This window comes from Eucalyptus grandis, chromosome 5 (genome assembly GCF_016545825.1).
Source record: "Eucalyptus grandis isolate ANBG69807.140 chromosome 5, ASM1654582v1, whole genome shotgun sequence".
NCBI classification, from domain to species: Eukaryota; Viridiplantae; Streptophyta; class Magnoliopsida; order Myrtales; family Myrtaceae; genus Eucalyptus; species Eucalyptus grandis.
In genome coordinates, this window is record NC_052616.1 from 36,544,313 (window position 1) to 36,571,433 (window position 27,121).

Here is a 27,121-nt window from a genome sequence, read left to right on the forward strand (position 1 = left end):
GACTAGACGCCTAAGCGAAGCTGGGCGTGGTGGAATCTTACACGAAAAATTATTTACCGTATCATTCGTGAAACAGCTAAAGAATGAAGGCTATCCTGGCGAATTCCGCTCCCTAGGCACCCGCGGGTCGTTCCGAGGCCAAGGAAACTCTCGGCCCGTGACACACACACCAGTCCAGTCTAGGTGGGTGGTTTCATGCCTGGAACCAATTGGTTCTGGGTCTGGCGATTTTCGGTCCAATTTGGTATATTTGCATATCCTTATGTAGAACTGATTGAATAATTTTTTCGGTCTTCTACAAGTCACCGATTTTAGATTCTTCTGAGATCTTATTTTTTTACCACATGACATGAAAGTTAATTCATTCTTACCATGTGTAAAGATATTTATTTTAGTAAACCGGAAAACTACCCGTCAACGTTCACAATCAAAGAAGCTCTCTTCCAAGTATAAAAAACAAGAGAGACAGAGAGAGAAAGAGAGACCGGGAGAGGGAACAAAATAAACCATCAATTGAATTTGGAAAACTAAACCCTTTACACTATGGATGCGTACATCAAGAGCAAAATCAAGAGAGAGAAAAGGAGAACGAAAACAAAAAAAGGAGTTTGACTTCAATGTTGAGTCAAAGAGAGAGGGGGGTTCAAGCGGAGCTCCGGAGGAACGACCCGGTGATTTCTCGGATGGGCTTGTCGGTGAACCGCATCAGGTTGTAGACCCAGGCCCCGGAAATTGCCCCGATTATTGGTGCCACTATGTAGATCCACAGCTTGGCGTAATGGTGAGACACTATCGCCGGACCCAAGCTTCTTGCTGGGTTCATTGATGCTCCCGTTATTGGTCTAACCACCATCAGATGAAAGAAAAAAATCATAAAATAATCATCTCCGAATCCCTAATTTCTGCCCAAATTCATACTTTGTGTCGTAGAAAAAGAAAGGTTGACAGCCAATTATTTGGAAAAATGATACCCGTTATTCAGATAACTTTCTTTTTAAATTGACGGCGGAAGAGTTACTTGAGAAAAGGTTGAGGATGGCATTTTCGTTAAAGACGTACCTTTAATACTTAAATAATTATTTGGAACAGCAACATATTATAAGATAAAAGCCATATGTTATGAAATTGTTTATTTAAAAGATGTAGTCAATCACATACTATTCATCTTACTTGATTAAGGACGTTGCAAATTTTACATTTTTTACATTGTAAATATTCTTTTATTCTATTTGTTAGAATATCATAGCAAAAAGCTTCTTATTTTGTGCCGCCCAAAAATAGTAATTTTAATATCGAGACGGTTTACGCAATATAATAATTTAAATAATCATGGTCAAATAAGAAGAAGAAATCATTACCCTGCAAACAACACGTTGAGCAAGACGGTTGCACCGACAGCAAGACCGGCGAATTCTCCTATCTGCACCAATCGCAAAACATTAATTAACTAATATTAGCTTCGATTAATATTTAAAATGAATCTTTTTCCTCATTCAATAATGTCCCATTTGCTTAGGATGATGTTAAGGATGTCTATACTTTCCGAGTATCACCTCTTGCTCGTCAAAATCTTCTCCATATCCCTTGAAGAGCAACTATGTCCGACACGTTAACATGATTATTCGCGAACTCCAGAAGCATACACGAATTTAGCATAATAAGTTTTACAGCACAATTAACAAAAGTATTACGTCTTCCTATGACACGAATCTCTATTCGATTATAAAATTCAAATATGACACGTGAACACAACTGACTAGCCTTGTAAAAACTTAGAAGTGGGTTTGACCCTTTTTGTTAGGATAGCCTGGCATTGCTGGTAGGGGCCGCTGTCTTCTGGCCTTAGGTACTATGTGCAAAATGCATTAATTATTTTCCATGTCGACGAGAATTTCACGTAATTTCTAACTAAGCTTATGCGTTTTTATAAGATTTTCATATCCGGCCGCTTCTTGAAGGGATTGTGCATAAAATTTTCCACGAATGTCCATTGGAATTTCCCCAATAAACGGCGGGTAATTCAAAGAAAGAAGTTAGAACTCACTGCTCTATTGTCCGTGCCAACGCCGGAGACGATGAACATGAGGTAAAAAGTGATGATGAACTCAAAGACGAACGCTTGCACATCCGAACCGGCCGGTTGTGTCCCCAAGAAATGATTGAGCTTTCCGGTGAAGAGCAACCGCAGCGTCCCGCACGCCAATGTCGATCCAATAACTTGCGCCGATATATAGGGAAGCACCTACACGCCAAGAACAAAATGTAGCCAAGAGGAAAGTTTAGCTTAGCAAAAACATAAAAGAGAATCCTCCGTTAATTGCTTAAATTAATGCTTTTGCCGATCAAGATTTAGATAGGAAAAATAAGATTGCAAACGAATGAACCCACAAGAGATCTATATAAATCTTTGATTGAAAAAGTTGGATCCGTAAAGGTCTAAAATCGGTGGCTGCTTAGCATCATGTGATCAAAGCCAAGTTTTCCAGATAGGCCTATATCCGACAAGTGGAAATTGGATATATTTACTTTTATATATATTTTTCCTTTTTTTTTAAAGTTAACAAGAGCGTTTTATATTCTACACATGTGACTCAGATTGATTAATATAAATTAAACTGTCCGAATTGTGCAAACATTATTCAAGGAACTATTTAGCGGCTATCCTTTAAGAAAGACCTTCCTTTTACTTTGTACTTGCTAATAGAGGAAATACATACAACAAAATTATATGGAAAACACAGCAAAGAAAGGAAGGAGGGGAGCGAATGTCTTGTTTCGGTATATATGTTGAATTGTAGTTTGAGGTTTTATATTTAGGCAAATGAAAGAGAGGTTGGTATAAAACAAACTAAACCAACCGGCTTGATATTTATAAATTAAGCCCTTACAAACTTAGAGCAAAAATCAATGTCTTTCATGATTGTCATAACAGTTGAAATATCGAATAGCTATTGATCTCAAATTGTCTTGCATTATGGTTCACCTATTTTAAAAGGAAGATAGACAAAAATAGTTAGGAACTTGGACTTCCGGAACTTGGACTTCCGAAGAGATATGGTCGCACCTGATTCCATGGAAACCTCCTGCAGGTGGCGAAAGCAATGGTGACGGCCGGGTTGAAATGGGCGCCGGAGATGTGCCCGACCGAGTACACCAACACCATCACTGCCAAACCCCACACCATCGATATCCCTGGAAGCGTCACCACCTTTTCGTTGCCCAAGTTCACCGCCACCGACCCGCAACCGGCGAATATCAAGAAGTACGTCCCAAAGACCTCCGCAATCAACTGCAACAATTTGAGCAATTTGGGATCGAACCTTTTCGTACCGAAAGTCCTAAATTATTTGCATATTATCATAAGTTTGAGGAGTCTACATGCCATGGCAGTGCAGTACACAATATGTGCACCTCAAAAGATTCTTGATGAGCATTTATATTTTAAGTGAACACGCGAAAAAGAAAGTACAAAAAAAAAAAAAAAAGGAGACGAGAAGGTAGGGTTTGGGGGAAAAAAGAGTCTCCATTAGAACGAAAGTAACCTTTTGAACACAGGAAAAAGAGAACATAACGCCTTTGATCTCTTGCTTGGTTCTGGAATTGTCTTTTATTTCCAAGACAACTTCACTGTCTCCATTGCTCCCACTGGTCTGATCTGCCATTTTCTGCAAATTCAAGGTAAGGAGCAAACGGCAGCTTTTCAGGATTGACCAGAAGGGGAGAGAATTCGCTGGTATGTGTTCGAACCGTGTGGCATTTGGAAAGAAGCAGGCCCTATTTATACTTGTACCTGAGAGACATCGATGTGGATTAAGATTGTGTATGACAGCTTGGATTTCTAAAAGGATTTATCGAGCTTCTAAATTTGTTTTTCCTAAGTAGAGACCTCAAAACAAAAAAAAAATGCAACATTGAAAAGGGATGATGACTTGTGAACAGACGTAGCACTGTAGGTCGATTTATCCCCCTCAAGCTGAAATAGAGTAAGGCACAAAGTAGATTTATAATTTGAGCAAATTCCTGGACCTGATGCCTATTTGTGGTTGGCATTATCGGTTTTGAGATTGGCAGTTGATATGTTATTTGACCTATCTTTGAATGTGAGTCAATCTTGGGTTAGGCTATAATTGGCTGGTGTTTTTTTTTTTTTTGGTAAATGATAAGAAAAATATTAACTTAAGCCAAAGAGAAGCAAGAAGCTATACAACAAGAACTCAGCACCAAGAACAATAGTCAAAGTGAGTGGAAGGGAGCCAAGGTAAAACAAGACCACTTGCACAGGAGTAGAAGAAAGCCAAAACAGCAGCAAAAGCAAACCAAACGGCCTAAACATGGAGCAAAAAGAACAAAGACCCCAACAACAACACAAGTAAAGCAAGGAACCCGATGGTAGGATTGGTAGGTGAGTAAAAAAACCACGCCGAAGAGGCTCCTCAATTCAAAACAGCATCTTCAGGGCTCGGCTACAAGGACCAATAGAACCACCGAATCGAAGAGGGTGTGATAGAACTGTTGGAGAAATCTTCTTGAAGTGTTTTGAAGTTGACAAAACGTTTCTATCAGTCTAGTCTGAAGGCTTGCAGACTCTGTTATTTAAAGTCTGAAGACCTCCCGGACAGCCGGACTCAAGACTCAAAGTCTATCCTCACCGACGTATCTAATCCGTTGAAGAAAGGTTATCCGGAACTGGATGTTTCGTTAAGGATTTAACCTTATCAACTAGAGAAGATCTCGTGGCTGGAGAAGTCATAACGGAGTCCTTTGATTGATTGAAGATTGACTCGATAATTGAAGATCCGGTGATTGCCTAAATATTATTGGAAGGTTACGCTTTATGGAAACCGAGATCCTGATTGTATGGGCGGACATGATTGATGGGCTATCAACACGTTCCTTTAATAGCTTGAACAATCTTCCTAATTGATTATGTCCAACGGGTAGATTGGAGGAATTCATTTGGTAAGTGCCAACGGGTATGATGGCATAAATGAGTATATAAGGAAGACGGTCTTAGTTGTTCAAGGTGTGCGCGATAGAAGAATTCCAAAGTCTGAAGCTCCTTTTTGTTTAGACAATTCCTTTGAGCGAATACTTGTATACAAAAGAGAGTCTATATTTGTGAGAAATCTTGAGGAGGTGTGGTAGAACATCTACACTATGGAATCAAGGCAAAGCTGTGCTGTAACTTCTCTTTTGTTCATAGTGGAATCCAGCCAATAGGCTGTCAGTGAAGAAGAGTGGACGTAGGCTTGATATAAGCCAAACCACTATAAACCGCGTGTTCAATTTTCTCTTCTCTCAGTCTTACTTTGATTATCGTTTCCTTCAACTGTCTAGTATTGTGCAATTGTTAAAGAAAAATATTTTATATACCTATTCACCCCCCTCTAGGTACTCATACTAGCAATATCAAGAACCCCTTACTCCAAAGGTCTATCGGTCGATAGATAGATAAGTCCGCCAAAATGGAAGGGTTTATAGACCAGCAATGCAGTAATCTACAATTTGTGGTGTTGGAAGGGACTTGGTTAAAAGACAATGCTTTGTCTCGATAATCTTCTCCAATTGCAACTTCATAACTGGGAGGGATGGTGGCCTCCCCAAAGAGAATATTATTTCGCTCCTTCCAAATGATGTAGCATATGGCTACAAAATCAAACCGGCCAAGGGTGGAACAGAAAGAATTCCCAGACAAATACTTGATCGCCTAGTGCAGGTTATCCACCCAAGATTTGTTCATCCAAGCAAAATTGAATCTAGAAACCCAAAAGGTGGCTAGAGCAGTAGGAATGGAACACCCAAAAAACAGACGGTCGACCGAGTCCGGAGGACAAGAACAAAAGGCACAATTCACAGCTAGGATACGGCCATAAGTAAGAAGCAAAACCCATGTGGGTAGCTTGTTTATGGTGATCAATCAAAGTAGGAATTGATATCGGGGAATCGGCGCTTTGTTCCAAATGAAAGGAGCCCGTTGTGATTTCTGGCCTCTTGGCCAAATAGCCTCCCATGTTGAAGTAGCAGAGAAGGTGCCAGACAGGTTACCCAACCAAAGGAAACAATCGGGTTTCATAATTGAGCTCCAGGAAGGGGTCATCCCAAGCGGCACTAACATTCAACACCCCAAAAGTATGCTTTAGGAATGCTAAAAAGTCAGCCATGGATGCTCCTTTAGGGAGTCACGAACGGTAGATCTCAGTATTGGAGAACAACAAGTTAAGCAGCCCTTTAGGATGCCAATTATCAAACCAAAAGGAAACTGAGGTACCATCTCCCACACGCCAGCAAAAAGACCTACGAAAGTCACCTCTAAGATCAAGGATTTTCTTTCAAGACCAAGAACAAAAAGTGGGCTTGGTTGCCAACCAGAAGTTGACATTCTTTAGGAACACAGAGTGTATCCACCTGCACCAAAGAGATTTCTTGTCTGTAAATAGTAACCATATGTGCTTAAGCATTGCTGCAATGTTGCTTTCCCAAAGTTTACTAATTCCTAGGCCTCCTTCAGATTTCGGAAGGCAAACATTGCTCCAGGCTACCTTTACACCACCCGCACCAAGGCCTGGGCCTTTCCACAAAAATTTTCGCAATATTTGTTCAATTTTGTCCAGGACCACTCTTGGAAGGATGAAAACATTTGCCCAATTGACCTAAACAGAATGTAACACTGACCTTATAAGTTGTAGACAACCCGCAAAGGAAAGAAAATGCTGTGTCCATGTTTGCACCCTCGAAGTAATGATGTTGACTAGAGTAATGCAGTCATTTTTTCGAAGTCTGGAGGAAATAATGGGAATTCCCAAGTATTGAAAAGGCAAGGAACCTTCTCGAAAGCCAAAAAGAGATGTGAATGTGCTTCGGGAATCAGGGGGAACCCTTGAAAAATATATCTCACTCTTGTGGAGGTCGGATGAAGGCTTGACTACCGAGACAATGTGTCAATGCCCGCCTTTAATAAAGTGAGAGAAGGAGTAGTTGCTTCCGCAAAAAGTAAGACATCGTCGGCAAAGAATAAGTGGGAAAGTCTAGTCGACTTGCACCTCCAGAAATATTGGAACGAGGGATGGCTAGTTTGCATATTAAGAATGCCTATAAATACCTTCATAACAAAGGTAAATAGGTAGGGTGACATGGGATCTCCTTGTCTAATATCCCTACCACATGGGAAAAAACCATGGAGTTCTCCATTCAGCGCAACAGAGAAGTGTGGCAAGCGAACACAACTCATAATAAGTTAAGAGAAATGAAGTGGAAACCAGAAAACTCGAAGAGTTACCTCAAGGAAGACTCAATTAAGGGTGTCATAGGCCTTCCTGAAATCAACCTTTATGGCGTATTTGGGTTTATGCGGCTTATGGTGGAACCCAACAAAGAACTCTTGGGCTAGCAGAATATTGTCACTAATATGTCTCCCCTTAACAAAGGCATTTTGAGCAGGGCTAATAACATTAGGCATAATAGTAGCCAAACGGTTTGCAATAATCTTCGTGATACACTTGTACACCATATTGCAACAAGCAATAGGTCTGAAGTCATTGACCATAGTTGCATTAGGGCACTTCGGCAGAAGAGTAAGGATGGTGTTGTTAAACTCCTTAAGGAGCTCGCATGTATCGAAGAAATCCAAAACTACCGAGGTAACCATTAGGCCTACAATGTCCCAGCAATGTTGAAAGAATTCCTCTCCAAAGCCATCAGGGCCCAATGCTTTCTAGTTGCTAAGGAGAATAAGGAATCTCAAATCTCCACTTTCGACACAGATTTAGAAAGAAGTAGAATCTAACTATCATCTAGTGCACAAGGGATTACCGACCGAACATCCTGAATAGAAGGTAGGGTATTATGATTAGCAGCAACCAAGAGATCTCGAAAGTGAGAAACAACCAACTGCTGGATTAGGGGGGTTCCTGCATCGTATTTCCAGCATCATCCCGAAGTGAAAGGATTCGATTTAGGAGGTCCCTCTTATTCACCAAGTGGTGGAAAAATTTGGTACTAAGGTCTCCTTCTTCCAGCCATTTAATTCTTGATTTCTGCTTATAAAAGCTTTCTTCCTATAGGCGTAAGTCCGAGAAGGTCTTGATGCACTCTCACTCTTTGGCCGCTAGATCCAAATTGAAAGGATCCAAGTGAAAAGCTTCCCGCATAGCATTTAGAGCCTCACGAGCTGATGCGGTTCTTGCGGAAATATCTGAATAAGACTCCTTGTTAAGGCTCTTGAGCTTAGCTTTAACAAGCTTCAATTTAACATAGAGGATAAACATGGTCGTACCTCTGACCAGAGTGTCCCAAGCTTGGCAAATTATCTAGTTAAAGGTCGGATGTTCGATCCAAAAGTTAAAGAACTTGAAAGGCTTCTTTGTCTTTGGAGTTGGGAAAATCTTTACAACCATAGGGAATGGTCTGAAATTTCAGCCGGAGGAACAAGGCCTCGAGAATGAGAATACATTACTCCAACAAGGATTGATGAGGACTCTATCAATTTTTCTCTCGCTTTCGATTTTCCCCGGAGGATGTAGCCCCTAGAATCTAGAACCGGTATACCACAAGTCGTCAAGCTCAGCTTGTTGAAGGCAGTTTCCAAACTCATCGTATGACGGAAGCTAGGTGGAAAGGCTGCCAATCTATCCGAAGGGAACCTTATGGCATTGAAATCGCCTGCAACTAGCCAAGGAGCATTGATCTGAGAAGAGCTAGTGCAAATAAGATCTTACCACAAAGGGCGCCGATGCATGAAGATGTGCTCAGCATAAACCACGGAGAGATAAAAGGAATCACTAGTGGAAAGACATCTCAGATGTCCATGTATAACTTGGGGAGAGGAGGAAAGGGAGGTAAAATCAGCCAACATGGGATTCCAACCAATTCAAATCCTCCCTTTATCAGAGTGCTCATAGTTAGCAATCCAAATCCAACCCGGCACAAGGCCACTTGAAATAGAAGGGAATAGAGAAGGAGAAACCTTCGATTCCAAAATGCCAACACAACATAGTCTATTAACTCTAACGAGGTTCCTTATCTCCGCCTATCTAACAGGACCAACTAGTCCTCTTATATTCCATATAGCTATATACATATATACAAGGAGGCAGAGGTACCTACTTTTTACCACGTTTTTTCTTCTTTGCCGTGGTCTTAGGTTTGGGACTCCCTATGGAGCTTTCACCTGGAGACGAAGGCAAAGGAACGCTTGGTTGCTGGACAGGGGATGTATGCATCGCCTGTACTGGTGGAGGATCAAGATCCTGGGGGGCAGAGGAAGTACCCAACAAGCTGTCTTCTTCAATAGAGTCAGTGACAAAAGCGTCAATATCTAATTCGTCCTCAGAAACTAAAGAAATAGCCACCCGCATTCTAGGGGCATTTAGGTTCACTGTTAAGGAAGTACCAACAGCATGAAGAATGGGTAGACCGCCTTTAATAGGACTAGCCAAATTCCAAGGAGGATCTTAACCAACTAAAGGGATTGGATTGTCCCTAGTTGGCTCAATATGGTCATTAGGAGTAGGAGTAGAAGAACCAGCACGAGTGCCTTGCTTACCCCGAACCACCTGCCAACCTTCGTCCAGCCGAGTACATTGTTCATTAAAAACAAACCTAGCACCATCACTAGTAGAGGCCACTGGGAGAGAGGTACAAGGAGAGGAATTACGAGGAGGAGAAGTAGACTTCAGGGGATTGCAGACGTGTCCAAAAGAACAACATGAGGAGCATACTGAAGGTTTCCACTCATAAAGAACATCCACTCGGTGCGTGGTTCCCTCAATACCAATAGGAATCAAGTAAGGTAATTTATGCTCAGCATTGATTTCCACACATACCATCACATAAGATAAGGTTCTAACATGTTCCGTGTGCAAGTCTACATACAAAGGGCAACCAATAGCACTAGCAATGGTGCTAATGCCCATGGATGACCATAGAGCAAAAGGAACATTCCTAAGACGAATCCAAACTGGGACAGTTTTATGGTTGTTCCTCTTTAGTTCTAACAATGGGTGCCATTGTTGAAGAACGAGAGGCACCTTAGCCACTGTGAAAGGCCCACCATCTAGGATTTTCCTTCGAAATTCTTGGTTTGGCACATGGAAGAAATAAAAACCATCATCATTATTCCAGCAGTTGGGCACCCCAAGCGTGCTTCATTGCGATTTTAGTCATCTTGAATGGCAGTCTTTTACCAACATAGTAGCCCACTAGGCACTCTTTCCATTTAGGATCGCAGTCTTCAAGAACTTCAGTCAGAATACAAACAAATGGCTCGCCATCAACCATGTCCAGAGGCACATAAGTAAGGTCATAGCCTTTGGTAGCTGCCTTAGCTACATTGGCCCACGAATGGGCTTGCGCCTTAATGGCCTTAGGGTCTAACGGAGTAGTATGACCACAAGAGGGCTTCCATGACCTAGGAGGCTCAGTCACGATTTTTCCAGAAGGACCAGCAACAGTATTTCCAACAGGCAAGCAAATTCGTGCGGTCAGAGGTTGGGCTAAATAGGCAACAGCCTTACCCCTATCCAAAGAAGGACGTGAACTCCTCCCACAACTACGGCCCCTATCACAAGTTTGCTGGGCCTTACTTGAAGTAGCAAGCGCAGGATTGGACGAATCCATCCGCTCTTCAGCAAAGCCCAGAACAACAGAATAGGGAGACCAGAAAACTCTAATAAATAGAGAGTATTAATACTGGTAGGAGTCGAGCTTGCCAAAAGGCTTTAGAGGATTGAATGGGAGGAGGGAAGAGAGGAAAACCACCAAAACCTAGCTCTAGCACACAATCGAGCTACTCGCACTAGCAAAAACACAATTGTGAAATAGGGCGAAACAGGGGCTCCAAACAAACGGGCATCACAAATCAAAGAGATAGAGATATCCAAATTCCTTCGATGGAGGTAGAGAGGGTGGATGATAGAGAAGGACCGCTAAAACTCAGCTCCAACGAACTAGCCAAACGCCCGGAATCAACAGTAGCAACTGTACGTGAACAGTGAGTCAGTCGACCAGCTTGGGAGCATTTTGTGAACAGTGTATTGTCCGTGTGCTTCTCTACTGATGTATTGGCTAGTGTTTTTTAGTATCTAGGAAACTAGATATTTGCTTAGTCTTATTATGGGACTAAGGGTGCAAAATAGATCCATTTGGAAGACATGCATTTTGTGAATTGTCAATATTAGACCTAACTCTACTTCTCATGAGCTGTTACTTCAAGAGGCCTTCCCGGATATGCCTTGTTCGTTTCACGTTGGCTTGAAATATCATCAATGTCAGTGATTTGTTAAAGCTGTGGGATGTAAAATACACTTGTAAGGGAGTGTGGGAGTGTTTAAGGTCTTGAGTGATTAGTGACTTCATTTTGCCATAACATATCGACTGTCTGATTGCATGGATGCTTTAGCTTTTGTTAATAAATGGAAGATGATACTACGATGTAAAATTTTAAATTAGGACTGAAAATTGGATTATCCAAATTGAAATTACTTTAATAATGAAAACTGAGTTTTTAATGGTATTGACTCTTGATTTCAACTGTAAAAAAAAACATTTATTTCCATTAGTTCATCCTATAATATTAGGAAGATTGAGTTCTATTAAAAAAATTCAATAGTCCCTCGATGCGAAGCTTATATATGTTCACTAGTTTAAAAGTATAGATGGTCTCCATAATTATATTCTCGTTAATTTTTTTCCTAGATAATGCTTCTTGTTTTTGGTCAAATAGTATCCTTATTGCCACCTAAGTAATCAAACATGGAAATTGTCGCAATTTGTTCAATTCACTTTAAACTATGCGACAAATATTCTAAATAACGCAGCTCCTTCTCAAAGCTTCACGTTGATATATTATAAAAATCATGACCGGCACTTCTTTTACCTCAAAATCTATATTTTCTCAAACAAATTAAATAAAAATTGAAAAAATATATATGTTTTAAGGAACATAGTCATTATATCAATAAAAAAAAATTGGTACAAATACCTTTGTTTAAAATATTCAGCAATATGAAATTCAAAATTCTTCTAAAATCTACGTCCATGAAATTAAATTTGATAATTGAAGTCACTGGCTTTTGTAAACGTAGTCAATGGCACATCAGACGGAAAAGTTATGTCCAGTCAAACCTTGGTCAAATTTGTAAAACAATTCACACGAAATTTTTTCCCAATTTGACTATCCGGGGCTTTCCACAAGTGTAATAATTGAGTCAACGGGACATCAGATGGAAATATCATACTCAGTCAAAATTTGGCCAAATTTGTGTAAAAATCACATGAAAAGTTTTCAAAAGTTTTTCAATTTAATGAACGAAAACTGATAAACCCATCAAATGAGTAGGTCGGGTCGAAAATAGTCCATCCAACTCAAATTGACTTATTTATTTAGTTTTTATCCATTTTTTCGCAATATAAATTTAGCTGTCTTTATCCGATCCAAAACCAATTTTTATGCTTAAATTGTTGCAGGCAACTCCATAAATCAATTCCTCAAGTACTGGGGCAGCTCAGGGAACGGGTTTTGGACTGGGACATGGACATAAATTGTTGCAGGCAACTCCATAGGATCTTTTCCTATCCGATAAACAAACCCACAACCAAAACACAATGGCCAAGAACAACCCAAAACTCCACCACGCATTCGAGAGGTTTTGCAAGTGATGTACCTCTCTTGAACCCCAGTCTCGTCATCGACTCTGGCTCACTAGGCAAAATGCCGGGACTGGGCGCACTTCTTCTGGATGAGACCGAATCATCGAGCGAGTTCGTGTGGTGCAAGTCCCTGCAATGTGGAGCACGTCATGCACCAGCTTGTTTTTGCAAAGAGTTTTACGAGAAATTCAGCAAGGCTGCGAAAGAGCTCAAGCGAGAGAACTTGGAGGCCAACTCCTTCTTGAGGCCCTAGATTGTGACCGAACATGGCCATCTCAGTGGTCACCCCCTCGGCTTTGGGTTCGCCAATGTCCTCTTGCTCGCCACCTGAGTACGGTTCGACGGAGGCGTTGAAGTCGGTGCCAACTCACAGGTTCATTTTGGTCCTTACTGATTTTGCTCTGATTTGAACTTATTTGAGAAGAGATGATTATTGAAATTACCCCTTCTCTCATACTCGCAAGCATACGGCTTGATTCATCGTAGTCCAATGCAAAGTCAAAAGGTACGTTCTTCGTCCTCCTACGATTTCCTCAAAGATCATTGTCTCTTGTCTCGAAACTGTAGACAAGAGATCAGCCATGACATAACAGTCCTCCATTCCACGACAGAAGACGTATGTTTTTATCTTTACGTGTGCATCACATTGCCATGATGAACATTTATGGACTTCTCTTAATATGTTTGTGTAAAGACCTCATAAGATGTTTCCCAAGACTTTATCCGGAGGTCTTTTTCTGAGATTTTATGAAGCAAAATGAAAACATTTGCAAAATTATGTAGTTGTAGTCTCCCTCGGCCTCTTTTTCGGTACCGAATTTCTATTTCAACACTTGAGCGATGTGTTGCTTCAGTTGCACAACATCTTTCTGCATGCCTAACTTTGAGCCTGGCTTGTTTCCTAGCGGAATGACCCCTTATAATGGAAGGTTTCTTCCTCTATGAAAGTTGCGTGCAATCGAGATGAAATTCCTCGCTTTCTCCCAGTCCCGTAGATTGTAATTTGCATCTAGAGGCATGAGGTACAATGCACCAACACAAAGGAAAGAGAAATGTCTCTAGACAATTTTTTTTCTTCTTTTTAGTGAAATAGGAGATTGTGGAAAGGATCAAATGTATTATACGGGCTTGAATGAGAAGATTAGATCGGGCAAAACGACTCACGAGCTGCGGGAGAAAGCATGAGTGCAAGCCGCGCGGGAGAGGGAGAGAGCGAGACTGCGAGAGAGATGAAAGGAATTAGGGTTCTTTATTAGAGGCAAGGGCTAAGGAGCATGAGAGCTAGAATTAGTAATTACAGAATTAGAGTTTTTAAAACATAAAAATTAATATGCACACACCAGTCCAGTCTAGGTGGGTGGTTTCATGTCTGGAACCAATTTGTTCTGGGTCTGGCGATCTTCAGTCCAATTTGGTATATTTGCATATCCTTATTTAGAACTGATTGAATAATTTTTTCGGTCTTCTACAAGTCACCGATTTTAGATTCTTCTAAGATCTTATTTTTTTACCACATGACATGAACGTTAATTCATTCTTACCATGTGTAAAGATATTTATCTTCGTAACCTACCCATCAACGTTCACAATCAAAGAAGCTCTCTTCCAAGTATAAAAAAACAAGAGAGACAGAGAGAGAAAGAGAGACAGGGAGAGGGAACAAAAAAAATCATCAATTGAATTTGGAAAACTAAACCCTTTACACTATGGATGCGTACATCAAGAGCAAAATCAAGAGAGAGAAAAAGGAGAACAAAAAAGGAGTTTGACTTCAATGTTGAGTCAAAGAGAGAGGAGGTTCAAGCGGAGCTCCGGAGGAACGACCCGGTGATTTCTCGGATGGGCTTGTCGGTGAACCGCATCAGGTTGTAGACCCAGGCCCCGGAAATTGCCCCGACTATTGGTGCCACGATGTAGATCCACAGCTTGTCGTAATGGTGAGACACTATCGCTGGACCCAAGCTCCTTGCCGGGTTCATTGATGCTCCCGTTATTGGTCTAACCACCATCAGATGAAAGAAAAAAAAATCACAAAATAATCATCACGAAATCCCTAATTTCTGCCAAATTCATACTTTGTGTCGTAGCAAAGAAAGGTTGACAGCCAATTATTTGGAAAAATGATATCGGTTATTCAGATAACTTTCTTTTTAAATTGACGGTGGAAGAGTTACTTGAGAAAAGGTTGAGGATGGCGTTTTCGTTAAAGACGTACCTTTGATACTTAAATAATTATTTGGAACAGCAACATATTATAAGATAAAAGCCATAGTTATGATTTTCTTTATTTAAAAGATGTAGTCAATCACACACTATTCATCTTACTTTATAAAGGACGTTGCAAATTTTACATTTTTTACATTGTAAATGTTCTTTTATTCTATTTGTTAGAATATCATAGGAAAAAGCTTCTTCTTTTGTGCCCCCAAATAGTAATTTTAATATTGAGACGGTTTACGCAATATAATATTTTAAATAATCATGGTCGAATAAGAAGAAGTCATTACCCTGCAAACAGCACGTTGAGCAAGACGGTTGCACCGACAGCAAGACCGGCGAATTCTCCTATCTGGACCAATCACAAAACGTTAATTAACTAATATTAAATTTGATTAATATTTAAAATGAGTCTTTTTCATCATTCAATAATGTCCGATTTGCTTAGGATGATTTTAAGGATGTCTACACTTTCCGAGTATCACCTCTTGCTTCTCTAAATCTTCTCCATATCCCTTGAAAAGCAACTATGTCCGACATGTTAACATGATTATTCGGCGAACTCCAGAAGCATACACGAATTTAGCATAATAAGTTTTACAGCACAATTAACAAAAGTATTACATCATCCTATGACACGACTCAATGTGATTATAAAATTCGAATATGGCACGTGAACACAATTGACCAGCCCTTGTAAGAACTTAGAAGTGGATCGACCCTTTTTCTCAGGATGGCCTAGCATTGCTGACAGGGGCCACAGTCCTCTAGCCTCTAGGTACTATGCGCAAAATGCATTAATTATTTTCCATGTCCATGAGAATTTCCCATAATTTCTAACTAATCTTATGCATTTTTTTATAAGATTTTCATATCCCGCCGCCTCTTGAAGGTAATTCAAAGAAAGAAGTTAGAACTCACTGCTCTATTATCAGTGCCAACGCCGGAGACGATGAACATGAGGTAAAAAGTGATGATGAACTCAAAGACGAACGCTTGCACATCCGAACCGGCCGGTTGTGTCCCCAGGAAATGATTGAGCTTTCCGGTGAAGAGCAACCGCAGCGTCCCGCACGCCAATGTCGATCCAATAACTTGTGCAGATATATAGGGAAGCACCTACACGCCAAGAACAAAATGCAGCCAAGAGGAAAGTTGAGCTTAGCAAAAACATAAAAAAGAATCCTCCATTAATTGCTTAAACTAATGCTTTTGCCGATCAAGATTTACATAGAAAAAATGAGATTGCAAACGAATGAACCCACAAGCGTCTATTCGACCAAAAAAAAAAAACCCACAAGCGATCTATGTAAATCTTTGATTGAAAATTTTGGATCCGTCAAGCTCTAAAACCGGTGGCTGCTTAGCATCATGTGATCAAAGCCAAGTTTTCCAGATAGGCCTATATCCGACAAGTGGAATTTGGATATATATATATATATATATATATATATATATATATATATATATATATTCTTTTTTAGTTAAAAAGAGCGTTTTATATTCTACACATATGATTCAGTTGATTAAAAGGTCACCGGACGGTATTATTGGAAAATTTGTTGGACAAGATGAACAAAAATTGAACTGTCCGAATCGCGCAAACACTATTTAAGGAACTATTTAGCGGCTCTCCTTTTAGAAAGACCTTCCTTTTTACTTTGTACTGGATAATAGAGAAAATACATAGAACAAAATTATATGGAAAACACAGCAAAGAAAGGAAGGAGGGGAGAGAATGTCTTGTTTCGGTATATATGTTGGATTGTACTTTGAGGTTTTATATTTAGGCAAATGAAAGAGGGGTTGGTATAAAACAAACTAACCAACCGGCTTGATATTTATACATCAAGCCCTTACAAAATTGTTGCACAAATCAATGCAAAATAATGTCTTTCATGATTGTCATAACAGTTGAAATAGCCAATAGATATTGATCCCAAATTGTTTTGCATTATGGTTCACCTATTTTAAAAGGAAGATAGACAAAAATAGTTAGGAGCTTGGACTTCCGAAGAGATATGATCGCACCTGATTCCATGGAAACCTCCTGCAGGTGGCGAAAGCAATGGTGACGGCCGGGTTGAAATGGGCGCCGGAGATGTGCCCGACCGAGTACACCAACACCATCACCGCCAAACCCCACACCATCGATATCCCTGGAAGCGTCACCACCTTTTCGTTGTCCAAGTTCACCGCCACCGACCCGCAACCGGCGAATATCAAGAAGTACGTCCCAAAGACCTCCGCGATCAACTGCAACATTTTGAGAAATTTGGGATCAAACCTTTTCGTAGAGAAAGTCCTAAATTCTCTGCATATTATTATAAGTTTGAGGAGTCTACTGCCATGGCAGTGCAGTACACAATATGTGCACCTCAAAAGATTCTTGATGAACATTTATATTTTAAGTGAACACGCGAAAAAGAAAGTAAAAAACAAAAAAGGAGACGAGAAGGTAGGGTTTGGGGGGAAAAAGAGTCTCCATTAGAACGAAAGTAACCTTTTGAACACAGGGAAAAGAGAACATAATGCCTTTGATCTCTTGCTTGGTTCTGGAATTGTCTTTTATTTCCAAGACAACTTCACTGTCTCCTTTGCTCCCAATGGTCTGATCTGCCATTTTCTGCAAATTAAAGGTAAGGAGCAAACGGCAGCTTTTCAGGATTGACCAGAAGGGGAGAGAATTCGCCGGTATGCGTTCGAACCGTGTGGCATTTGAAAAGAAGCAGGCCCTATTTATACTTGTACCTGAGAGAGATCGATGTGGATTAAGATTGTGTATGACAGCTTGGATCTCTAAAAGGATTTATCGCGCTTCTAAATTTGTTTTTCCTAAGTAGAGACCTCAAAAAAATGCGACCTTGAAAGGGGATGATGACCTGTCAACAGACGTGGCACTGGAGGTCGATTTATCCCCCTCAAGCTGAAATAGAGTAAGGCACAAATTAGATTTATAATTTGGGCAAATTCCTGGATCTGATGCCTATTTATGGTTGGCATTATCGGTTTTGAGATTGGAACTTGATATGTTATTTGACCTATCTTTGAATGTGAGTCAATCTTGGATTAGGCTATAATTGGCTGGTATTTTTGAGTATCTAGGAAACTAGATATTTGCTTTGTCCTATTATGGGACTACGGGGGCAAAATAGATTTATTTGGAAGACATGCGTTTTGTGAATAATCTATATTAGACCTAACTCTACCTCTCATGAGCTGTTACTGCATGAGGCCTTCATAGATTAGCCTCGTTCGTTTCACGTTGGCTTGAAATATCATCAGTGTCAGTAATTTCCCAAAGCTGTGGGATGTAAAATACATTGGTAAGGGAGTGTTTAAGGTCTTGAGTGATTAGTGACTTCTTTTTGCCGTAACATATCGAATGTCTGATTGCATGTACGCTTTATCTTTTGTTAATAAATTGAAGATGATACTACGATGTAAAATTTTGAAATAGGACTGAAAACTGGATTATCTAAATCAAAATTACTTCAATAATGAAAACTGAATTTTTAATGGTATTGACTCTTGATTAAACTGTAAAAAAAACATTTATTTCCATTAGTTCATCCTATAGTATTAGGAAGATTGAGTTATATTAAAAAAATTCAGTAGTAACTCAATGCGAAGCTTATAATCTATATGTTCACCAGTTTAAAAGTATAGATGGTCTCCATAATTATAGTCTCGTTAATTTTTTCCTAAATAATGCTGCTTCTTCTTTGTTTTTTTTTTGGTCAAATAGTATCCTTAATGCCATTTTTCAAGTAATCAAACACGGAAATTGTCGCAATTTGTTCAATTCACTTTAAACTATACGATAAATATTTTAAATAAAGTAGATCCTTCTAAAAGCTTGACGTTGATATATTATAAAAATCATGACCGGCACTTCTTTTACCTCAAAACCTATATTATCTTAAACAAATTAAATAGAAATTGAAAAAAAAAAAATTATGTTTTAAGGAACATAATCAGTATATCAATAATACCTTTGTTTAAAATATTCAGCGATATGAAATTGAAAATTCTTTTAAAATCTACTTCCATGAAATTAAATTTGATAATTGAAGTCACTAGCTTTTCGCAACGTAGTCGATGAGATGAGATGTCGGACGGAAAAGTTATGTCCAATCAAAGTTTGGTCAAATTTGTAAAAACTTTACGCAAATATTTTTCCCAATTTGACTATCACGGGCTTTCCTTAAGTTTAATAATTGAGTTAACGGGACATCAATGGAAATACTATACTCAGTCAAAATTTGGCTAAATCTGCATAAAAATCACATGAAAACTTTTCAAAAGTTTTCTCAATTTAATGAATTGAAACTGATAGACCCATTAAATGGGTAAGTTGGGTCAAAAATAGCCCATCCAACTCAAATTGACTTAATTAATAAGTTTTTATTCATTTTTTCACAATATAATTTTAGTGGTCCATATCCAATCCGAAATCAATTTTTCTCCTTAAATTGTTGCAGGCAACTCCATAGATTAATTCGTCAAGTACTGGGGCAACTCAGGGAATGGGTTTTGGACTGGGACATGGACATAACTGTGAGGTGAATGGTGTTGGATCTTACCCGAGTGACTAGTAACGCCCTCCCTCTTATTTGCTCTCGTAAATCGATTCGCTTCCAAGTATTGACCGGCCACGGTGACCATCTCCTTCAAAACTAACGCTAGAGGATCTTTTCAGGTCCAAGAAACAAACCCGCGACCAAAACACTGAGATAGCTAGTATAAACACCTAGAGGGGGGTGAATAGGTGCACAAACAATTTGTCGAGATACGGAAGCTATTCTTGGCAAACGATAGAAAGGAAATTCTCTCTTGATTAACAAAATGAAATACGATCGAGGTAGAGAGAGTGAGGAAGAGAAAATTGAACACATGATTTATAGTGGTTCGGCTTATTCCAATCCTACGTCCACTCTTCCGCACTGACAGCCCACCGGCTGGATTTCACTATGATCAAAAGAGAAGTTACAGCACAACTTTGCCTTGATTCCAAGGTGTAGATGTTCTTTCACACCTCCTCAAGGTTTCTCACAAATATAGACTCTCTTTTGTATACAAGTATTTGCTCAAAGGAATTGTCTAAACAAAAGGAGCTTCGTAGACTTTGGAATTCTTCTATCGCGCACACCTCGAACAACTAAGAACGTCTTCCTTATATACTCCTTTATGCCATCATACCCGTTGGCACTTACCAAAGGAATTCCTCCAATCTACCCGTTGGACGGAATCAATTAGGAAGATTGTTCGAGCTATTAAAGGAACGTGTTGATAGCCCATCAATCCTGTTCGCCCATACAATCAGGGATCTCGGTTTCCATAAGTAGAACCTTCCAATAATATTTAGACAATCATCGAATCTTCAATCATCGAATCAATCTCGATCAATCAAAGGATTCTGTTACGTCTTTTCCAGCCACGAGATCTTCTCCGGATGATAAGGTTAAATCCTTAACGAAACATTCGGTTAAGGATAGCCTTTCTTCAACGGATTAGAGATTGTCAATGAGGATAGACTTTGAGTCTTGAGTTTGGCTGTCCGGAGGTCTTCGGACTTTAAATAACGAGTCCTGTGCCTTCAAACTAGATCGATAGAAACGTTTTGTCAACTTCAAAACACTTCAAGAAGATTTCTCCAACAATCTCCCCTTTTTGATGGTGACAAAACTTTCCCCGCAGATTTGGATAACTTTGACCCGCAAAACATTTCTCAAACACATATGCATATCTTATAGAGATAAATGGCTAAAAGAATAACACTAGAATCTGCAACCACAGAAAATAGGTTAGTCTAGTATATGATAAAGCCATCCATAAGATATCAATACTAGTTTAATAGAAGCAGTCAAGTCCAAGTCTAGTTCAGTTCTCATCCAGACACAAAACAAAGTCAAAGTCAAACAGAGTTTAAAAAATAATCCAACAAAACGATTAAAAGTTTAATGATTGAAGGTTTGAAAGTTGCTCAAATCTTGCATCTCTCCCCTTTTGTCATCATTAAAAAGGATGAGATGAAGTCAAGATTGCTTGGGAACGCGGACAAGCTGGAAATCTTCCATAGACGAACGATGCCTTCCAGCCTTTTAAAATCTTCCTTTAGCCGTGCAATCTCCTCACTCTTGGCATTGGCCTGATTCTCGAATAGAGAGGGCTTGCATTTTATCATTCAATGAACAGGAAGAAGCTTGACCTTCATTCTTCAAGCTTTGAACTTCGCATCCCAAGGCATAAATTTGACCTCGCATCTCCAAGAGAATATCCATGATTCTGCGAAAATCTGCTCCATTATCAGTCTGAGTACTTGCTTCGGCTCGATCTGATGGAGTAAATGCAAACGATGGTAGATCAGCATAATCTCGCAGGTTTGGCGATGAAACTTCATGACCTTCCTCTGGAAATTGAGAGGCATAAACATCCTCTGGGTCTGCAGGTGAGCGACTAACTCCTTCACTTGCATCAGGATATGAACACTTCACTCCTTTCTCCTTATCTCCCCCTGTTTTCATGCCTTCAGGTGGAGGAGAGTGTTCCTCAGGTTCTCCTCCTTCTCTTCTTTCTTCTTCAGTCTTTCCTCCTCTCGTTTCTTTTTCAACTTCTATTTCTTCTTCTTCCTTCTCCTCTCGCTTCTTTCGTCATTTGTTCCGATTCTTTCGTGGAACAGACGACTTAAATTCTTCAAAGCCAATGCGTAGATGGTGATGTCTTCCTCATCATCTTCATCCTCAACGAGGAGAGCTCTTCTTCTCTTGGATGGAGCAACCATGGGCTCCTTCCCTTTTCTTTTAGCTGCGAAGAGATTTGATGAGATTTTGAAGGAGTCCTCTCCTTGAATTTCTCCAACTCCTTGCTCGCCTTCCTTCACGCATTTTGGTCACCATTTTCAGTCCTACCACCATATGATCGCATGGTCGAACACAAAAGATTTGTGGAGGCTGAATATTCAGATGTCCAATAACTTCGTAACAAGGCTTGGGTAAGGGAGTTGACCTCTGTCCTTCATCATTGCTCTATACATGTGAAACATCACAAAGTGTGAGGGAGAGAAAACCTTTTTCCAAAGAGAATGGCATACATCGGCTTGGCCTCCGAACTTGAAACATCGAGTCTTGGAAGTTGATTTCGGTCGGAGGCAATTAATCACAATCTTGTGAAGCAAGATGTTGAATGCACTCATCCTTAAATAGGTGATCTTCTCATCTGTTCTCTTGTCCTTCACCAGTTCAAGTGTGGCTCGAGCAATGGAAACTTTAATTGGTTGATATCTTCCTCTTTCAACTCCTAACACATCTACCAGCATATTCATATCCACAACATAATCTTGGTCTTTAACGCTGAAGGAGAATCTATTCGCATCCAAAAAGCTAAGATTTGAATAGAAATATGCAGCTAATTCAAAGATAAGCCTTTGTATTGTCAGAACTGAACTTTTCAAGTTGAAGATGATTGAACTTTTCCCTCAAGTTCACATTCACAGCATCCAGAAAATCAAAATCCACACTCCTAGGGTTTATTACCCCACGCTTAAGCAATTTCGAGTACAGATCCTTTTGTTCCTTTGATCTAAACAAATCTCCCATTTTTCCTTGAATTTCAGTCGCAATACCCATTTTCGGTTGAAATAGGCTGTACAGATTGTCATCATCATTTCCATCTACAGGATTCGGCCCCCAGTCACGAGGATCACTTAGGATATTTGCAAGGGTTTCCTTAGCCACCCCTTTACGAGCAATTCCCAAACTTTCCATTTTTCGCAGAAAGATATATTCATTCCTATATCCTTTGTCTTTAAGAAAATCATCAACATAGTTCAAAGGAGTACGAATTCTTTTTAAGGCACGATATAGCTTGTAAATAAAAGCGGGCTTTTGAACTCTTACGAGTCTGCATCCTCGATGATTTCTTCCCGTTGTTGATGATCAACGCCTTGAGGACTAGATGGAGGAGAATGACGCTGCTGAGAATGTTGTGGGCTCGCTTGCTGTTTTTGGAGTCACTTCTTCTTCAAGATCAAAGTGCGTAGGCCCCTCACTCATTCGCCGTGGTCCCCGCGTTTGCGATTCTCGAAGACTTTCTTGAAGATGACATCTTTCTCGCCTTTTGGAAGATTCCTTGCTTGACTTTCCCGGAAAGATGACAACTTTTTAAGGATTAAACGAAGAAGACAAACGGGAATGGAGGATCGATGCTTTCTAGGGTTTTTGAGAGTAAAGTGAAGAGGAATCGACAGTGCACGATCGGTTAAAAAGAGAGATAAACGAACCGTCACAAAGGAAATAAAAAGATGCCTTTTCAAAATAACTGTCTTTTTCCGCAAAAATAACCATTTCAAAAATAACTTCCTTTTTGAAAATGAAACGATGCAATATTTTCGTCAATTAAATATAGCAACAATTTAAACACGGTCGACGATCGTACCTTTTCAAGATAAGATTAGAGAGAGAAAGACTTACGTCTTGATTTGGCCGTGCCAAGACTATCTTTCAGATAAAGTCTTGTAAGTCTGAGTCTGAAAGTCTTTAGACTTTGATATCCTCATGCCTCAAAATGTTGAGTCTGGAACGTATAGATTCAAATTGATTTTTCTCCAAAGGCTTTGTGAATATATCCTCCAGTTGATTCTTTGAGTCAACAAATTGAATTGAAACATCTCCATTTTGAACATGGTCTCTAATAAAGTGATGTCGAATCTCTATATACTTTGCTCTTGAATGGAGAATTGGATTTTGGTGAGGTTGATAGCGCTGGTGTTGTCGCAATTAATCTCCGTGCATGAGTCTTCAATTTCAAAGTCTCTTAGCTGTTGTTTTATCCATAGAATTTGCGAACAGCAGCTTCCAAGAGCTACATACTCTTCTTCTGTTGTTGAAAGAGACACAGTGCTTTGTTTCCTTGAAAACCAAGACACTGCCCTGCTTCCAAGCAACGGCAAGTTCCCCGAAGTGCTCTTTCTATCAACTCGCAACCGGCCGATCTGCGTCCGAATATCCCAAAAGATTAAAGTCTCCTTCTTAGGATACCAAAGACCGATGCTTGATGATGAAGCAATGTATTTAATGATACGTTTCGCAGCACCGAGATGAGATTCTCTAGGATCGATTGAAACCTAGCACATATGCAAACACTCAACAAAATGTCGTCTAGAAGCGTAAGATAAAGAAGTGATCCAATGATGCTCCCGTACAGCTTTTGATCAACTTTCTTCCCTTCTTCATCTTTGTCTATCTTTAAAGAACTTGACATTGGTATGTCGGTCTTTTTGCACTTTTCCAGTCCAAACCTTTTGACAAGATCATTAACATATTTTTCTTGATAAATAAAAGTTCCTTCCTTCAATTGTTTTACTTGAAGACCAAGAAAGAATGTTAACTCTCCCATCATACTCATTTCAAACTCATCCTGCATAGACTTAGAAAATTTCTTGCACGGATTTTCATTAGAGGATCCAAAAATAATGTCATCCACATATATTTGAACAAGTAAGAAGCTTTTGTTTTCCTTTTTGATAAATAAAGTCGTATCTACTTTACCTTTGACAAAACCATTTTGTATTAAGAACTTACTTAATCTGTCGTACCAAGCCCGAGGTGCTTGCTTTAAACCATACAAAGCCTTTTTCAGTCTGAAGACTGAGTCTGGCTTCTTTGAGTCTTCAAACCCTGGTGGTTGTTCCACATAAACTTCCTCATGGATAAATCCATTTAGGAAAGCGCTTTTGACGTCCATTTGGAATAACCTGAAATTCTTATAACAAGCAAACGCAAGTAATAGTCGAATAGCTTCTAACCTTGCTACTTTGGAGCGTAAGTCTCATCATAGTCTATTCCTTCTTCTTGCGTATATCCCTTGGCCACGAGTCTTGCTTTGTTTAATAAGACTTTTCCTTTCTCATTCATCTTGTTTCGGAACACCCATTTAGCTCCAATAACAGTTTTACCTTTTGGTTTGGATGTCAATTCCCAGACATCATTAATGTTAAACTCCCCGAGCTCTTCTTGCATAGCTTCAATCCAGCTTTCATCGATAAAGCTTCTTCTATGCTCTTTGGTTCAATTTCAGAAACGAGAGCCACAAAGACTAGACTCTTCTCGCCTTTTGGATCTGTGCGAATTCCTTCATTAATTTCGCCAATAATAAGATCTTTGGGATGACCGGACTTATGCTTCCGGTTACTTGTTGATGTGTCCGGTTGATGATCTCTCTTTGTTTAGATCTTCACGAACAACCCGATGCTGGTTTTCCAGAGTCTGAGATGCTTCTTGAGTTGTAAGCTTTGAAAGGTCTGGAATGGTTCCGTACTTCTTGATGAGTCTCGACTTGATTCATCTTGCGTTGAGTCTTGAAATTTGACATTCATTGACTCCTCCACGATCGGCTCTTCTTGTTATAGACTCGTAGGCTTTGCTTGATGTAGAATATCCAAGGAAGATACCTTCATCCGATCTTTCTTCAAACTTACCAACTCGATCTTTGCATTTTTCAATATAAAACATTTGCAACCGAATACATGAAAATATGAAACAATAGGCTTCTTATCTTTGAATATCTCATAAGGGGTTTTCTCTAAAATAGGTCTTAAGAAGACTCTATTGATGATATAGCAAGCTGTTGAAACAGCTTCAGCCCAAAATCGTGAAGAAATCTTACTTTCAATTAAAAGAGTTCTAGCCATTTCTTGAAGAGATATGTTCTTTCTTTCCACAACTCCATTTTGCTGAGGAGTATATGGAGAGGAAAACACATGCTTAAAGCCAGATTCATCACAAAATTTTGTAAAATCTTGATTTTCAAATTCACCTCCATGATATGTTCTTATACTAGAGATAACACATCCTTTTTCATTTTGAACCTTTTTAGCAAATTTTTCAAAATACGAGAAGGTTTCGGACTTACTTGCAAGAAATAATACCCAAGTAAAACAGGAGTAATCGTCCACAATTACTAGGCAATATTTTTTACCTCCAATGCTCTGGGTTCTGGTTGGTCCGAAGATATCCATATGCAGCAACTGTAGTACATGATTAGTAGAGACATGATTTATTGGCTTAAATGAATTTCTTACCTGCTTTCCCAGAATACATGGAGTGCATGGATTAGTCTTTTGGTATGGCAATTTGGGTAGACCTCGAACAAGCTGTTTTGATGAGACTTTGGCTAATTGCTTCATATTGACATGACCAAGCTTTTTGTGCCATAAGCTTGCTTCGTCTTGAATTGAGATAAGACATTGCGATTCATTTGGTTTCACATCCGGAAGATAGATATTTCCATGTCTTCGACCCATGAAAGATCGAGTAGAGTCTTTATCGATTCCGAACATGATCCTTCTTGAAAGAAGATCTTGAAACCAGTATCACACAATTGACTAATGCTAAGAAGATTGTAATTGAGTCATTCCACTAAGGAAACATTACTTATTGTGAGACTTCCAATTTTCACAGATCCAAATCCCACAATACTTCCTTTGATGTTTCCTCCAAATGAAACTTTTTCACCATTTACTTGAGCAAGCTTTATAAAACAATTTGAGTCTCCTGTCATGTGTCTTGAGCATCCGCTGTCAAGATACCACTTTACCTTTTTCTTGACGGAGACCTACATTTAAAATAAAGTCTCAAGCTTTCTTTGGTACCCAAATTTTCTTGGGTCCTTTGGTGTTAGTAAGATAAATAGTATTAGCAAATACTTTCTTAACAGGTTTCCAAACCATAGGACACTCTTTTTCAAAGTGATCCGACTGTTGCACTTTGAACATCCGAGAGCATTTCTACCTACGGATTTTACAAAAACTTTCTTGAAATGATTTTTGTAAGCCTCTCTCGAGGGTCTTTTCTTAATTCTTTCTTTTACTTTAGGAAAATCAATCAAGGGAATTGTTTCGCTGTCATACCTAAACCGGACTTATTGAAGTAAGGTCTTTGAGCTGAAAGAATTTTTTTCAAGTTTTCAGACCCTATTGAAAATTTCATTGAAGTATTTGATAAGTCAGTTTTAAAAGAGCATTTTCTTTTAAAAGATTATCTTTATTTTCTTTAAGAATGGAAACAATCAAGTCTAGACTTTTAACTCTTTCTACTAAAACATTTTCCTTTTGTTTTAGAGCTGAGTTTTCCTTTTTCAGTTCGGAAATTCTTTTGAGAGAAGTCTTAAGACTAAAACACAGTTCATCAATGTATTTAGAAACTTTGACAGGAATTTTAACATCACTTGCCTCAAATTCACTGTCTCGAGTCGATCCGCA

At 39.4% G+C, this 27,121-nt stretch overlaps 1 protein-coding gene and 1 pseudogene across 1 annotated transcript; both read right to left on the reverse strand.

The window, feature by feature from the left end:
• Nucleotides 1-643: 643 nt before the first annotated feature.
• LOC120293873 (aquaporin NIP1-1-like) lies at nt 644-3,662 on the reverse strand. Its single transcript, XM_039313653.1, has 5 exons — nt 3,568-3,662; nt 3,065-3,338; nt 2,045-2,242; nt 1,359-1,420; nt 644-842 (listed from the first exon to the last, which is right to left on the reverse strand). The coding sequence occupies exons 1-5, from the start codon at nt 3,660-3,662 to the stop codon at nt 644-646; spliced, it is 828 nt and encodes a 275-aa protein (XP_039169587.1).
• An 8,813-nt stretch (nt 3,663-12,475) lies between these two features.
• On the reverse strand, nt 12,476-17,485 carry LOC120293874 (annotated as a pseudogene).
• Nucleotides 17,486-27,121: the final 9,636 nt, after the last annotated feature.

Bases quoted from the DNA above. Each gene is read 5' to 3' on its own strand.
- LOC120293873 (XM_039313653.1), bottom strand. From the start codon at position 3,662: ATGGCAGATCAGACCAGTGGGAGCAATGGAGACAGTGAAGTTGTCTTG. The intron at 3,339-3,567 runs GTTCTCTTTTTC...CAAATAATTTAG, and splicing joins CAAGAGATCAAAGGCGTTAT to GACTTTCGGTACGAAAAGGT. The intron at 843-1,358 runs GTAATGATTTCT...GATGGTGGTTAG, and splicing joins CTCAACGTGTTGTTTGCAGG to ACCAATAACGGGAGCATCAA.